General features: G+C 33.4%; 2 protein-coding genes across 2 annotated transcripts; both read left to right on the forward strand.

Moving 5' to 3' along the window:
- Window positions 1-8,139: 8,139 nt before the first annotated feature.
- LOC112012433 (beta-amyrin 28-monooxygenase) lies at window positions 8,140-11,861 on the forward strand. The gene is given in 7 exon segments (XM_065764719.1): window positions 8,140-8,429; window positions 8,432-8,593; window positions 8,596-8,629; window positions 8,631-8,722; window positions 8,725-9,165; window positions 10,770-10,957; window positions 11,279-11,861. Coding segments are annotated over 7 exon segments (1,428 nt in total). The 5' UTR covers window positions 8,140-8,218; the 3' UTR covers window positions 11,579-11,861.
- An 879-nt stretch (window positions 11,862-12,740) lies between these two features.
- Window positions 12,741-13,784, forward strand: LOC111984350 (beta-amyrin 28-monooxygenase). Its single transcript, XM_065764720.1, has 2 exons — window positions 12,741-12,950; window positions 13,272-13,784. The coding sequence occupies exons 1-2, from the start codon at window positions 12,768-12,770 to the stop codon at window positions 13,569-13,571; spliced, it is 483 nt and encodes a 160-aa protein (XP_065620792.1). The 5' UTR covers window positions 12,741-12,767; the 3' UTR covers window positions 13,572-13,784.
- The last annotated feature ends 3,232 nt before the right edge of the window (window positions 13,785-17,016 follow it).

Genomic DNA, 17,016 nt, shown 5'->3' on the forward strand with positions numbered 1-17,016 from the left:
TTCTTACTATCATGCGAGTTTGCAACTAGTATGAAATAATAACGAGAAGACTAAATGATTATATGAAGTTGGACCCAAACTCATTGACCCAAACTCATTGGCATAAGCATAAGTTGCAACCTAGTAATAATAAAACTACAGTAATGACCCAAACTCATTCTTTGTGTTAGAACCCCTTTCCCTCTCCCTTGTGTGTGTATGTGTTTGTTTCTCCAAAAAACGAGTAATTGTCCCACATTGTTTAAAAGAGTGTATTGTGTATAGTAGAGCTTACCCCATCCTCTCTTGAAAGTTACCATAACTTTTGAGTGGAATAGTGGTGTGCCTTGTATTAAAACTTCTTTCCCTCTAAAAATAAACCAGAGAAAATTCATAATCAATGGGTGATTAAGAGATGGGGAAAACTTAACTTTTTTACGCTTTGAGGGAAGTAAAACTTTTAGCTAAAATTATTAGCATTAAGAAGGGGTTTACTTGTGTTAGGTTATTTTTCAAGATAGAATCTTGATTATGAGTAATCATATTGTTTTGAAGAGTCGAGTGCTATTGAAACTAGTAAATGACCTTTTGATCAAAACTGTTAGTTTTAGCTTCTTCCCACCATTTGACATGAAAATTGTATTCCCAAAGAGGGACGATAGAGTGAAACATATATATAAAATCATCTACGAAAGAAAGTAACAAAAATAGCATGCATTATATTAAAACAAATCAAATCAATGAAAAAGATAATCAACAGAACAAATAAATATAACACCCTTTTCCAAATGTTGCAAAACCGACACTATTTGAAGCCACTATTAGTGCAGGTAAAATGAGGTGAGAGTGGAAAGGAATTAATAATAATTAAATTGCCTGGCTATAACCGAACCGCTAGACTAATTTTTTTTGGTTCTAGACAGGTTTTATCTGATTTAGGTTTAGAGTAACTAAATTTGGAAGAAAAAAAATTAATTAAAAAATATCAGGTGACCAAACACTCTTTCATGAATGTCCAATAATTGGTGTAAAGTGTCAACTCCTCATATTCTTTCTTACACACTCCCCACAAACCAGTTCAAGCGACGCACCTAAGCAGAGCAAGTGAGATTTGAAGTTTGTTGGGCTGATTGTTTTAAGTGAAATTTGAAGTAACTCTCGATGCGTGGAGTCTGGCTCTACCCAAGTCCCATTTGTGGGTCAGACCGGTAGTGGCTCAATTTAAACAGGCCCATGGGCCGGGCCCTTACCGCAGCAAGGACACAAACATCAAAAACAAACCGTACAACAAAATGAGCTGCATAAAAGTGATGTATAGAGAACACACTACTTACATGTGGGTGATTCTTACATGCATCACCAGCAATAATTTGCCCAAAACTCACACCTCACTCCTCAACGACCTCCTCTCTTCGATCAAGGCCCGCGACTATCTCCGCGCCTTATCCTCCGACGCTGCCAGACTCGTCCTTCAACAAACATTCAAACAGTTTTAAAGGAATCTTGTCCAACCTATTGAGTTATGTGGTCAATAAGATGACCATCTTTGGTGGTCAATTAAGTTATTCCAAAAAAAAAAAAGAAGTTATATGACTAGTGGAAAATAATTTTCTATTTTCTTTCCTCTAGATCAATTTGGAGGAAAATTCTGCCTTAGATTGTAGGGGATGTCTAAATTTCCATTTTGTCGTGGAAATATTTACTCTTTGTTACACCAATACTACCAAGCTACTGTGCTTTTTAACTTGAATTTCATACAACTGTTCGTAATTTTATGAATAACATCAAATTAATATATGGAAGGTGAAATTTGTTGATTGGATAATGGTAGCTTCTTTTTATTGGTAAATTGCACATGAAGATAGTGAGTCTTGAACCTATGATCTCATTCTCTACTTACAATTGTTAAAGGAGGAGGTATCATCTCAACTAGGACTCATTGGAAACTGGGTAGTAGTATTGCCATTAGCCTTGTAGCTTGATTGACATCTCCTAGTGTGTTTCTAATAGAGACTGTCTAGGATTCAAATCCACCCCCCTAGCTATTGAATTCTCAAACAAAGAAAATGAAAAAAAAGGTAGTAATATTTCATAAATCATAACTATTATTATTATTTTTGTTATTTTGAAATCTTAGACAAGTCTGTTTTTTTTTGTTGTAATATAGTATTTAGTTTTTGCTAAGATGTTGCTTATGAGGACAAGAGACTTGTTATTTGAAGGAAGTGTCTTCCGCGTATGGAATTTAGTAGCATCTCATGGTGGCTTGCTAGGTTCATATTTCTTCAACAGAGAATTTTGGATGACCGGTCGTCTTCCTTGTTTGATTTATTGCACGTCTATGCGGGCGAGACTCTACATCACTTTGACACTTAAGAAAAGTAACGCGCTATTTTGGTTCAAGTTTACACAATGAAGATGCTTTATCAATCATCTTGATGGATCATTTAGAAGCTGGAGTAATGGAATACACCTATGGAAGAATTGATTCTTGCAGGTAAATTTCAATAGGGGAAGCTATTTTCTTTGATGAACTAATTTGTGGTTTATTAAAAAGGCCCAAAAAAGTAAATGGAGTCATGTTTATTTTAACTTGAAATAATGTTTGCACGATAAGATATAATGTATTGGTAGATATTTAACTTGTGGGAACTTATTTCAATATTTATATTCTAAGATAATACAGAGGACTTTTTTAATCTTCTTGTTAAGGAACCCTTGTCTTTAAATTTAAACACTCTACTTATCTTGTGACTTGTATTATTAGCTGACAAATGGGAAATTTATTTGTATGCCACATAAGTTTGTATTGGAGACTGCATGCAATCCCCAATTTCCCTCTGCTTCCAGTTGTTAGAACATCATTATGAGTTTAATGTGGAGGGATTATTACCCTAGGTATACTTGGCTGTCTTGAGATGGGATTTGGGTTTTTGATTACTTCTGGCTTCTCTTTATTTACTGAGGTACCTATGTCATATCAGGCAACATTTTGAGTCAACTAAAGTGGCAGTTGGGCTTCAGCTTTCTGTTACTGGGATTCTTGGTTGACATGATGATTGCAAAATAAACTATACTTTTACTGTATTTTCAAAATGCATGCTATATCATTTCAAATTATTCCTTAACTGATTTGAAAGATAGTATTAATAAACCAGACAGACTTAGATTTTTAGAAAGGTCAAAAAAATGATTTTTGTCTTTGAACAGTTTGGGGAATGGAGACTGAACTGCCTTTGGGTTCTCCTAAAAATGGCTTTCAATTTTTGAACACATTTAAAAAAAAAAGTTTTCTAGTTAATAGGAGTTTTAGAATTAAAAGAAAGAAGAAGACATTGTTAGCACCTCCAACCGGAAATATGTCATCTTATTTTACCATTTCAAAAAACTACTTTACCAATTATACCATATCATTTTACAACACATCCAACAACCCAAAATTCTTTTTTTTTTTCCCATTTTATTTAAATATTCTATTTTATTTTTTTATTTTTATTTTTTACTATTTCTCTTTTTCTATTTCTTTTCCTTTCTTTCTCCCTCAACCTTTAGCACCGGTTTCAACGCACAGAGCCACACACACAGAGACCCATGATACATCGATCTACCTATCCAAACCCATCACCACACAAACTGAGCCACACACACAAACTATCAAAACAATTGGAGCCAGCAATAGCCACCACTTGGAGTAGAACTGGACGATCTTGGAATCGTCATGGATGAGAGCGACCGGACCATCGAATGGGGCGCAGGCGAGTTTGTTGCAGTTGAGATCGATGTGCCTCCACTGCATCGGGTGGTAGAGTTCCGGTTTCCGGAAATAACGGTCGCCGAGAAGTTGCCACTCGGAGAGGTTTGGTTCATGAGAGTTTTGTTTTGATCGGAGAGGGTTGGTTCATGAGATTGGGCGTTTGATTGGAGAGGTTTGGTTCATGAGAATTTCGTTTTGTTGGTACTATTTTGTTCTTTTGATTTGTTGCTTTGGATCTAATAAAAGAAGAAGGCAATAGTGAGCTGATATTTTCTATTAAAATATTATTATAATTTTTACAATCTTGCTCTTGGATGGTACTGTAGCAACATTGTAAAATTTTTTACAAGTTGGCTACGGATGCTTAGTAGTTCACTTGTCCATTAGTATCTTATAATTCAGTTGTTAAATACTGTTCCTTTTTCGTTTCCCCCCAACTATGAAAAGCATCCATCCATCCATTGACATATATAAGCATCCATATATATGTTAGGACGTTGTGGTACGGGGCACACAATTACAACTGAAGTAGAAATGAGAAAAATGAAAAATAATGAACACCAAAATTTTACGTGGAAAACTCCCAAACAAATTAGGAGAAAAACCACGGGCAAATTGTAGAAGGATTAATTTCACTATTGCAAAAGGATTACAACAATTTCTCTCTAAAAAAGGAGAGCACAAATGACAATACTCTCTCTTATAATAGGAGAAAATACACTCTCTCTAATAAAGGAAAAACAATATTTAGGAGAAACCTCACTTTTGTTCTCTCTAAAGTCTCTCTCTCTTTTTCACCCAAAATAGGATTTTACCTTCAAAAATTGGGATTGATATTATGAAGACAAAAGACATGTATATATAGAAGAGAGAGGCGGTGAAGATGGCGGTGAAGTTAATGTGAATACAAGCTGTTTTACAGCTTGATATACAACACAATTCTCCACCGTCTTTGACTATTCAAAGACTTAATATAGAAGCTTAATTGCTTCTTGTCCTTTTGGTCAACAAAAGTGGCTTTACCGCCACAATATATATATATAGAGAGAGAGAGAGAGAGAATTTTAAGTTGAAAATGAACAATGAAAGCCTGCAGCAAATAAATAGATCTGAAATTACATTGAAACATGATCCATCACGCCTTTCCTGCTTAGAGATCTACTTCAAAGCTGTTCACCACTGGGTTCAAGCAGTTAAGGTTCTATCTGCCACTATAATGTTCAAACCAATCAGCAAAACAGTTTCTACTTCTACCATGGTCCTGACATACTTGTTTATTATCTTAAATTTTTTTTTTTTAAGCATTTTTGTTTCTTATCTATAAGGCAAATTTTCAAGGATCTCCTTTAATCTATGTTGCACGGACACATAGACACGGACAAGAATACAGGGATATAGAAATTTTTGAAAAATAAGAATATGGTACGGCGGGGACACATCGGTTAAATAATTAATTATATTTTATATTTAGACATATTTTTTAATATTTTTAGACATAAAACACGTTTATGGCTAAAATTTAAATTATGTAAGAATTACAAATAAGTAAACTAATACAAAAAAATAGTACAATAATACACAATATTTAACTTTAACTATAGCAGGACGCACAAAAACTAATGGCTTGTTTGGAAGTTTAGAGAGGGAGGAGAGTAGAGGGGAGTAGAGGGGAGGGGAGTAGTGGGGAGGAGAGTAGAGGAAAATGATTTTCCTCCACCTTGTTTGGATGTTTTTAAAATTAGTAAGGGGAAAGGGAGTAATTAGCTCTTCCCCTTGTGTAATTTTGTTAATATAATAAGGGTAAATTAGGTAATTTACTTGGTCAATAGTTTATGTACTATACTCTCCCTCTAAATCTCTCCAATTTGGGGGAATTAAAAATGGGGGGCTAGAGGGAGTTGAAACCCCTCCAAACCCCTCCAAACCCCTCCCCCTCCTTCCTTAAAAAACTTCCAAATAAGGTAATTAGATTACTCTCCCTCCCTCTACTCTACTCCCCCTCATTTTTTAAACATCTAAACAGGCCATAAAATCACTAAACTCATAATAAAGATAAACTAAACTCCATGCCACTAGAAGTTGACACTTGCCCATCTAAGCAATTGACTAAATAAAAAATAAAAAGTAATTGAAAGAGCAAAATAAGCCAGAGATAAGAACCAAGGAGAGTCACGTGGCTTTGGGAAAGCAAATAAAATAAGAGATTTTATGCTTTTGGCGGAGAAACCAAGAGAAATAGGTACAGCAGTACAGCTTATAGTCTTATACTAGTCCAACATTAATGTAAAATTTAAAACATTCAAGCAGATAAAGCTTCTCAAAAAAGTAGAGAAAGAATTTCAACAAACAGAGCAAACGAAGCAGGGGAGAGCAGACGAAGAAGGGAACGATTACAATGGCTAAAAAGAAGATCTAAGTGGCTAAAACGAAGAAGAAGATGATGTTGTTGATGATCTAGCAAGTTGATGCTTCAATGATGGTCAGTAGTTGCTGTAAGTATTAAGTTTTTTCAAAAAACCCCAGTTATATTTGTGCCGGTCCGAAACGAAAATACCGCCGAAAAGCTCCGAAATTCGCCGAAATAGCCGAAACAAGCCGGTACACCCCGGTATTTTGGACGGTACAATTCACCTCTTTTTCTGTACCGGTTCAGGCGCTGAAACAAAATATTCTGGCAGTACCGGCCGGTACGGTACGAAATCATCTTCCTTGATTTGTTCTCACCCAGCATCTAAGATTTGTTTTGAAAAAAAAAAAAAAATTATTGTTTTCATTTAGTTGTCTTTTCATCTGCCAAACAACTACAACAACAACAACAAGTCTTTTTTTTTTTTTTTTAGATAATCAACAACAAGAAGTCAACAACAACAAAAGAAATAACCAAATAAAAAAAAAAAAAAAAAAAAAAAGAAAAGAAAAGAAAAGAAAAGAAAAAGTATTCTTTCAAAACAAATGGAGTCTCATCTTTTTAAATGTCTCTTGGATTATATTACTCATTTCATTTTTAACGTTTCACTTTCTCATGTTAACCAAAATCAATATTAAGGAAACTATTATAATATATTGGATTAAATAAATTATCTTCTTGAATAAATCAACCGGACTAAGATTCATACAAACTTTTCAATACCGAGGTGCTGAGTTACTGAATCACCACGGAGAGGAGAAGATGGAATAACTCTAAAATTGATATTTAAGACGTAGCTTATGCAGTGTAGATCACCGCTTCTGTTACATATAAATGGAATCAAACACATCGAAATGACGTTATAGAAAGCTTTAACAAATAGTATATGCATGAATTCGCAAATCTCAATATATAGTTTGCATAATAATAGAGATTGCCCAAAATGAAAATCTTTAGGCTGGCATTCAGGTGTTAGGATCCTTGAACCAAGAGTGGCAGTAAGAGCGTTGATAGGCTGGGTGCACATTTAAATTTCTTAGCAAACAATTTTAGTTATTTTATTTTTATTCTTGTATATTCCCTGCCAATTTGCCAAATACATCAATGTCAGTGCATTGATTGCTTCTGCACGCCTGATTAAATTTTACAAGAAAATGAGGGTGTTAAAATACTTACTATTTAAAAAAAAATTGAGTTAATTTTATATTAAAAAATAAGTGTGAGTTATAGAAATTTAAAGTTTATGTTGTTTATTTAAGAATTCATTTTCAATTTCTCTGAAACCTTCTTTCCTCTCCCATTGTGTGTGTGTGTCAAAATACTTAATATTCTTTAAAAAGAAATTGCAAGAAAAAATATAGAATATAGTATTTTACTAACATGAGCCCTTAGGGCATATATTAGAAATTTTTTTATAGAAAAATGAAAAAGTGATTAATTGTTTTGATAGTTTTTTCAATTCTTTATAAATTTTTTTTCAAAATAAATGGTTAATGGATGTCCTATATTGTATTGCCCAAATCTTAGGTTAGTTGCAAACGTGGACCGTCAATTACTAAACATTACTTATTCCAAATTCAACAATGTGATACAGAAGAAATTCCATTTATTGGTTGCCTTCATGGTTGATGTTATTGGAAAGTAGCATTTTCAAAGAAGGGCCGGCCTTTTTCTTTCACTTTTGGTCTAATATAGATAGATTAACAAAAAAGTAGTCATATTTCCTCTTATTAATTAATTAATTCATGTAGGTCAAGGTTCACTTGTGCGGCAATGATATCATGTCGTTTGTCAATATCCATTGTTTTTTATATACCATGTTCTGTCTTAGTTATTTATGATATCAATGCATTAAGAAAAATACATACTGTAGAATAATGTAGCTCACACCAAAATTGACTGAAAAATTGTGAAAATAATACAATTATTGTGGTCAAGGAAATGCGTTATTACGGATTGTATTTGTATATGTAGTCAAGAGTACACAATACTATTTTTCCTATATAAACTCCCATATTGCATTTGCAAAAGCGTGCCTCTAAAAGCTATTGCCTAAGCACAAACTAGCTTCATCAACTATGGAGCTTTTCTTCCTTAGTGGTGTCATCCTCTTTGCTTTCATTGCTTCTCTTTCTGTTGTATTCCTTCTCTACCACAAGTCCTATGCTTCACATCCTAACCTTCCAAGGGGGAAGATGGGCTTACCTTTCATTGGTGAGAGCCTTGAGTATCTCTCCACTGGAAGAAAGGGTCACCCAGAAAAGTTCTTCTATGATAGAATGGCTAAATTCTCTCCGAAGTCTTCAAGACTTCGATCTTTGGAGAGCCAGTGGTTGTTATGTGTAATACGGCCGGAAACAAGTTCTTATATTCCAATGAAAACAAACTTGTCACAGTTTGGTGGCCAAGTTCTGTGAACAAAATCTTTCCCTCCTCTCTACAAACATCTTCCAATAAGAATCCAAGAAGATGAGAAAGATGTTGCCAAATTCATGAAGCCAGGGCCTTGCAAAGATATATAGGCATCATGGACACTATTGCACGAAGACACTTTGAGGCTGGTTGGGAAGGGAAGCAAGAAGTACTGTGTTTCCACTTGCCAAGAATTACACCTTTTGGTTGGCCTGTAGGTTGTTCTTGAGCATTGAAGACCCAAAGCATGTTGCCAAGTTTGCTGATCCTTTCGCTGTTTTGGCTTCTGGGATCCTTTCTATTCCCATAGATTTGTCAGGGACGCCCTTTAACCGTGCCATTAAGGCTTCAAAGGTGATAAAGAAGGAGTTGAAGGCTATCATTAAGCAGAGGAAGATTGATTTGGCTGAGAAGAAAGCATCTCCCACACAGGATATATTGTCACATATGTTGCTCGCCTCCGATGAGAATGGACAGTTCATGACTGAGATGGACATAGCTGACAAGATTCTTGGTTTGCTAATTGGCGGCCATGACACAGCAAGTGCTGCTGTTACTTTTGTTGTCAAGTATCTTGCCGAGCTTCCCGAAATCTACAATGAGGTCCTAAAAGGTGAACTTTCAATCACTTACTTTCTTAATTCTATGATCTTTATTTATTATTTATTTTTAAGCTCGGTAATGATATTTTTTTTTAAAAAATGAGTAATTTTCTAAAAACACTTTTTAAAAATTATATCATTTTTTTTTTTTTTTTTTATGTTTGGTAGAAACTTTAAATAAATTGAAAGATAATTTCCTAACTTTCCTTATTTAAGTTAGAGATAGAGTTGTTTTCCAAAAAAAAAAAAAAGTAGAAAACAATCTCTAAAAATAAGTCATATTTTTTTTATGTTAACTAGAGTTTGTTTAGGATTCGCTTATTTTAGTGAAACTAAAAACTTTTTACTGAAAGTCCTGTAAATAAAGATAAAAATTAGCTGAAATAATACAGTGAGATCCATAAATAATACCAAAAAATGCAGTAGGGCCCATGGATAGTAACAAAAATAAGCTAAAAAGTAAAATAAGCTAGATTTTTAATTTATTTAGAGCTGAACGCATACTAAAGATAACTTTCATTTGACTCATTTTTTCAGATGCTACTAAATACAGGAAAATACGGAAAATAATCTTTACACAAGGTTTTTTTATTGAAACAAACGGAGAAAATTGAGATGATTATTTTCACATAATATTAGAATTTTAAACAATATTTACACAAGGTTTTCCATCTAATTTCATAAAATTTTTAACAAATTTTAGAAATCTATAACAATGCTATAAACAAAGAAAAATTCATTAATTTTTTTTTTCTTTACAATTCATTGAGATGATTATTTTCATGTAAAGTCACTATAAATATTACTTTTATTGCACCCAAATCATAACTTTTTTTTTTTGTTTTTTTATGGTACAAATCATAACTTTTTACCTTATTACCTTAACTATTGTGAAATTTGTTCTGTCATTAATCTTAATATTCTAAAAAGTAAGTAATATAATATTATTGATAGGAAAAAAAAAAAAAAAAAAGAAAGGGGCAGAGACTATGGCCCCATTTGATACGCAAGTTCAAACATATGTTTTTAGTTTTTAAACAATATTACATGTATTTCTACACACCTTTTCACCCACATATATTTTCAAAAAAATTGAAAACAGTTGTTTAAACACACATACTAAACAGGCCCTATAAATTGTTTTGTTTGTAAAAAGGTTTACAGTTTAACAGTGTACGTGCCTTATAGTTTTGTTGCTGAAGTGGGTTCTTCGTTGGATCCCATATTTGAAAATAAATTTAATAGATGTTGTGTGTTAGATCATATACCAGGAATATAAATTTTCTGTCATACTTTTTACATTATACGTTATACTTCATCAATCATAATATATCATATGCTATAGTTCATTGATGAAAATTTCTTGTGGATTCCATACATCATCACTAACGCAATTAACCACCAAAATTTCTAGCGGACTTTGTTAGTAGTACAACCACTGAGGCTCCCATTCAATTTTAACAATTTCTCACGAGTGAACTATAATTCAAAGAAAATGATATTTTTCCTACCTTTATGGCTGGTTTTCTAATAAATTAAAAATAAAAAAGTAATTAAATGTTTAAATTGTTAATCATTGTTAACAATATATATTTACGTTTTTTATATTAAATAGAGCAAATGGAGATTGCGAAGTCAAAAAAACCAGGGGAGTTACTTAACTGGGATGACATTCAGAAGATGAGGTATTCGTGGAATGTTGCATGTGAAGTGATGAGACTTGCCCCACCTCTTCAGGGTGCCTTTAGGGAGGCCATTAATGACTTTGTCTTCGCTGGTTTCTCTATTCCAAAGGGTTGGAAGGTTAGTATGTATATGCAATTTTTTTTACAGCATGCATATGCACGTGTTTATGTAACTTGGCATATATGTCCTTAACAAATTAAATAATAAGCCTGTGAACATATCATTTTTCAAAACGGTAATAGCATGATGTGATTAGTGCATAAAAAAATGGTTTAATAATGAACCTAAGTGAAAGTGACTTTGCTTAAATAATAACATGTCATGTTCCTGGTTGTGGAAAATGTCGGTATCCCTAACATTACTCTTTCAAGTCTTAACAAAATTTGGATATCTATATTTATAATAGCTTAACGTGTGAAATTTTTCTTAAATTTGCAGTTGTATTGGAGTGCAAATTCAACACATAGGAACCCAGAATACTTCCCAGAACCTGAAAAGTTTGACCCCTCAAGATTTGAAGGGAGTGGACCACTACCTTATAGTTACGTACCATTTGGAGGAGGGCCTAGGATGTGTCCTGGAAAAGAGTATGCACGGTTGGAAATTCTAGTTTTCATGCATAATGTTGTGAAGAGGTTCAACTGGGAGAAGTTGCTTCCTGATGAGAAGATCATTGTGAATCCAATGCCCATACCAGCCCAAGGGCTTCCTGTCCGCCTTTTTCCTCACATTGCTTAGGCCGTTGTTGCCTGAACCCTAATTCCACCATCTTACTGAATGTATGCAGATAACGGAGGGTAAAATAGATACTCAAATGCTACAGTAAAGAAGGGGGGTAGGGGATTATCAGTAATAATAAGGCATGCTACTGCTGCTGCTATAAAACATTCTCAAAAACACAACCACAAAAATTTGCATTGATTTACTTGCAGCTTCTCCTTCTTTCTTTCTTTATTATTATTATAGATTTGTAGTATGTATGCAATGAGAATTGCTAGGTTTCCACCTGCCTATTGTGAAAGTTGTGTGTGTGATGACTACTGAATGATGTGTGGATCATGAAAGAGAGAACACACATAAAAGAAAGAGAGAACACACATAAAAGTTTATGTGGTTCCGTATAATGGCCTACATCCGTAGTGAGTAAGCACTTCACAGCTACATATTATACTAATCGCTAACCCGTGCGATATATAGGATAGTTAAATAAAAAAATATAAATATCTATTTTGCTTAAAGATACTATAGCTTAGCTTTAAAAAAAATGCTATGGTGATGACTTCACACAATGCTCAACTCCAATAAAATGTAGTATTCACCACCAATATAATCTATATTATCTTGCACATTTTTTGGGATAACAAACGGGTTGATAAAACAATCTATGGTAGAGGAAAGAGATAAACTCTTCCATTGACGGATGCATGATTAATGTCAACTTTCCGAACTTGTTTAGTGTAGAATGATATTTTCTTTCCTCTTCTTTTGCACTGCACTACATTTGGGCGGTGTCCATCACAAAGGATTGCGCAGAACATCTCCAAATCATAGCTGTTTTGGTAGTCAGCCTATTCACATATCAAAATGAGTAAATCCTACTTTGGATAGATATATTATACAATTATTCAAATGGTTAAATTAAGAAGGAAATAAAGAAGAAAAGTTGCACCAGCCACAAACTCAGTTAGATTTCTCTTGAATAGAAATGGCATAATAAAGTGTTATTAAAATTAGTAGTACAACCACTGAGGCTCCCATTCAATTTTAACAATTTCTCACGAGTGAACTATAATTCAAAGAAAATGATATTTTTCCTACCTTTATGGCTGGTTTTCTAATAAATTAAAAATAAAAAAGTAATTAAATGTTTAAATTGTTAATCATTGTTAACAATATATATTTACGTTTTTTATATTAAATAGAGCAAATGGAGATTGCGAAGTCAAAAAAACCAGGGGAGTTACTTAACTGGGATGACATTCAGAAGATGAGGTATTCGTGGAATGTTGCATGTGAAGTGATGAGACTTGCCCCACCTCTTCAGGGTGCCTTTAGGGAGGCCATTAATGACTTTGTCTTCGCTGGTTTCTCTATTCCAAAGGGTTGGAAGGTTAGTATGTATATGCAATTTTTTTACAGCATGCATATGCACGTGTTTATGTAACTTGGCATATATGTCCTTAACAAATTAAATAATAAGCCTGTGAACATATCATTTTTCAACACAGTAATAGCATGATGTGATTAGTGCATAAAAAAATGGTTTAATAATGAACCTAAGTGAAAGTGACTTTGCTTAAATAATAACATGTCATGTTCCTGGTTGTGGAAAATGTCGGAATCCCTAACATTACTCTTTCAAGTCTTAACAAAATTTGGATATCTATATTTATAATTAGCTTAACGTGTTAAATTTTTTTTAAATTTGCAGTTGTATTGGAGTGCAAATTCAACACATAGGAACCCAGAATACTTCCCAGAACCTGAAAAGTTTGACCCCTCAAGATTTGAAGGGAGTGGACCACTACCTTATAGTTACGTACCATTTGGAGGAGGGCCTAGGATGTGTCCTGGAAAAGAGTATGCACGGTTGGAAATTCTAGTTTTCATGCATAATGTTGTGAAGAGGTTCAACTGGGAGAAGTTGCTTCCTGATGAGAAGATCATTGTGAATCCAATGCCCATACCAGCCAAGGGGCTTCCTGTCCGCCTTTTTCCTCACATTGCTTAGGCCGTTGTTGCCTGAACCCTAATTCCACCATCTTACTGAATGTATGCAGATAACGGAGGGTAAAATAGATACTCAAATGCTACAGTAAAGAAGGGGGGGAGGGGATTATCTGTAATAATAAGGCATGCTGCTGCTGCTGCTGCTGCTATGTAACATTCTCAAAAACACAACCACAAAAATTTGCATTGATTTACTTGCAGCTTCTCTTTCTTTCTTTCTTTATTATTATTATAGATTTGTAGTATGTATGCAATGAGAATTGCAGGTTTTCACCTCCTATTGTGAAAGTTGTTGCGTGTGATGACTACTGAATGATGTGTGGATCATGAAAGAGAGAACACACATAGAAGTTTATGTGGTTCCGCATAATGGCCTACGTCCATAGTGAGTAAGCATTTCACAGCTACATATTATACTAATCGCTAACCCATGCGATATATAGGATAGTTAAATAAAAAATATAAATATCTATTTTGCTTAAAGATACTATAGCTTAGCTTAAAAAAAAAATGCTATGGTGATGACTTCACACAATGCTCAACTCCAATAAAACGTAGTATTCACCACCAATATAATCTATATTATCTTGCACATTTTTTTGGATAACAAACGGGTTGATAAAACAATCTATGGTAGAGGAAAGAGATAAACTCTTCCATTGACGGATGCATGATTAATGCCAACTTTCCCAACTTGTTTAGTGTATAATGATATTTTCTTTCCTCTTCTTTTGCACTGCACTACATTTGGGCGGTGTCCATCACAAAGGATTGCGCAGAACATCTCCAAATCATACCTGTTTTGGTAGTCAGCCTATTCACATATCAAAATGAGTAAATCCTACTTTGGATAGATATATTATGCAATTATTCAAATGGTTAAATTAAGAAGGAAATAAAGAAGAAAAGTTGCACCAGCCACAAACTCAGTTAGATTTCTCTTGAATAGAAATGGCGTAATAAAGTGTTATAAAAAATGAAAAAAAAAAAAAAAAACTAAGAAAGGGGAAAGAATACTTGTACTTGAAAAAAGAAAAATTGAATTTCTTAAGAGTTTACATTAGCACCCCTTGATTTTTCTACAAATCTAATGCTTGATAATAGATCTACAAATTACATTTTCATATCCTCCATCTTTTGCAAGATAACTGGATATAATTAAAAAAATTTCCAAACAAATTGCTCTTTCCTTTCCATTACGTTTTGCATATTTTCATCCTTATAAAGTTTAAAAAGTGCTTTGTAGTCACTGCATAAAAAATGCGTGCATAAGTTTAAAATCAGTAATAGAATCAAGGTTAATCATAAATAAATTTAAAAGAAAAAAAAAAAAACTGCAAATGCCATAAAAAGGATAAGTATGGATCAACTTAATGATCAACCTGCACGAATCACCAGCAAAGGATCTTCCTGCAAGAATAACTAGCAAAGGATCTTCTTCATCAGCTTCCTCTTTCCAATTATTGGTAGCACAAATGGGTAACTATGTGCAAGAAAATCTGCAATTGTTAAGGTTGGATTGAAGCATTAAAAGATAGACCCTATAGGAAGCATATTTCCGATATATGGGTCCCAATGGTACAGGGCAAAGATGGTGACCTTTTACTCAAAATGTTTTTATTTTATTTATTATATATATATATATATATAATTATACAAAAACTTGTATCCAATGGTATATACCAAGTGGGGTAAGCGTCTCTATATCATTTAAAGCCCAATTTTTTTAAAGAAGTGTTAGGGTCTAAAAATTTAGAACAATTTACAAATCGTGAGCATAAACTTGTCTAGATATAGATTTTAAATTTTATAGGGTATATTAGATAATGTTCAAGGTACTTCAAGCCAGAATACAAGAACAAGGAAGCTATAGGTTCAAGGAATTCGAAATATGCCAAGCTCGATCGATCGAGAGAAAGACTCGACTAATTGAGACATGGATCTACAAAATTTAATTAAAGCCCAACAGTCCATTAAGCCCATCAATTGATTAGGGTTTCAAATCTAATTCACATAGTATTTAAAGGAAACCCTAAGGCACATTTTGTAGAGACTTTGGAGCTTCTCTTTTGAGATCTAAAAGGTTTTATGTCTTCTCAATTCAAAGTCACTACTGAAAATCTTTCTACACATAATTTGAACCGATAGATCTAAAGTTGCTACTTTCTAGTCATTAAAGGTGCTAGATCTAAACCTTAAAGGGCGGTCTTAGAGATATAGACTGGAGGTCTATGTGAGAGATTTATAGGCATGAACTGGAGTTTCATGTGAAAGCAAGTCCATATTAAAGAAGCCCGAGAGATTCAGAGCTTAGTTTAGTAACTGTAGTTAGATTTACTATGAATTGGTATTCTTGAACTGTAAATCTCAATTTGATATAGTGGATTGTTCTCTTGGGATGGTTCCCTCCCACCCCACCCCCAGAAAAAAAAAAAAAAAAAAAAAATTTTTTTTAAATGTTGAAAATAGTTTGCTTCATTGATTTTCTTAGGTCATCAAATCTTGTGTTATTTAAATTACTACTGTGAATGTTATTTGTGATTAATGTTTAACCAAGATTTGAATAATTAACCTAAATAAGAACATGGCAAATAAATTAGGTTAAACACTGTGTTTTTGTAGGGTCTAAAAACTTTACAAGAATTTCAATTACATTTTGAATCGCAAGAGCATCTGGAGGCTAAAGTGCTTTTGCCAAAAATGATCCAATAGTTTGAAGCAGCAAACTTTTAATATGCAATCATAGTTCTTGTAAATCAAGAATCTTAGGTAACTGAAAATGAATCAATGCATCATGGATCATCTTTGCATACAATCTACAATAAATAAATGAAAATGAAGGAAGAAAGAAAAGGGTTTTAAATTAATCAACAAAAAAATTAGGCTAACTAAGTTGGAGAAACAAGTTTCACAAAAAGAGAATCTAGTATTTGCTATTAACCTTTCATGGTGCTACCTCAATACACAACAAAGATAAAAAATTTCTATTGATTTGAATGGTCAAAGAATTAGAGAGAGTTGAGAACTATTATATCATTTAATTATGTGTCTCAAATTACTTCTATAAGCCACTAAATTGCTAAGCATGAAAAGCCATTAAATTTTGAATTCAAAAAGAATTATATGCTTATATAACGGTGGTTGTGAACATTAGAAAGAGCTAACCATTATAATATTGCATTCTTCTGCTTCCTTCTACTTCTCTAGTTCCATCAATAGACTCAATCTCTATTTCCAGCAATTCAACCTCAACATTGCAAGTGAAGGTTGTGGCCCACCCTCAAAAGATATTTTTGTTGGGAGTAAGGGAATCAATTAAGATAGACAGTTCAATTGCACAAAGCCACACACACTAATCTCTGTAATGTGATTTGTAAACATATAAATATTCAAATTGTAGTATATTTAAATCTGTTCTTTCTCTTTGACCCTTTCTGACGGTCTCA

This window comes from Quercus suber, unplaced genomic scaffold, assembly GCF_002906115.3.
Source record: "Quercus suber isolate HL8 unplaced genomic scaffold, Cork oak 2.0 scaffold_579, whole genome shotgun sequence".
NCBI classification, from domain to species: Eukaryota; Viridiplantae; Streptophyta; class Magnoliopsida; order Fagales; family Fagaceae; genus Quercus; species Quercus suber.

Coding starts and splice junctions, on each gene's coding strand:
- LOC111984350 (XM_065764720.1), top strand. CDS start 12,768: ATGGAGATTGCGAAGTCAAAAAAACCAGGGGAGTTACTTAACTGGGAT. Junction 12,951..13,271: donor CTATTCCAAAGGGTTGGAAG/GTTAGTATGTAT, acceptor TTAAATTTGCAG/TTGTATTGGAGTGCAAATTC.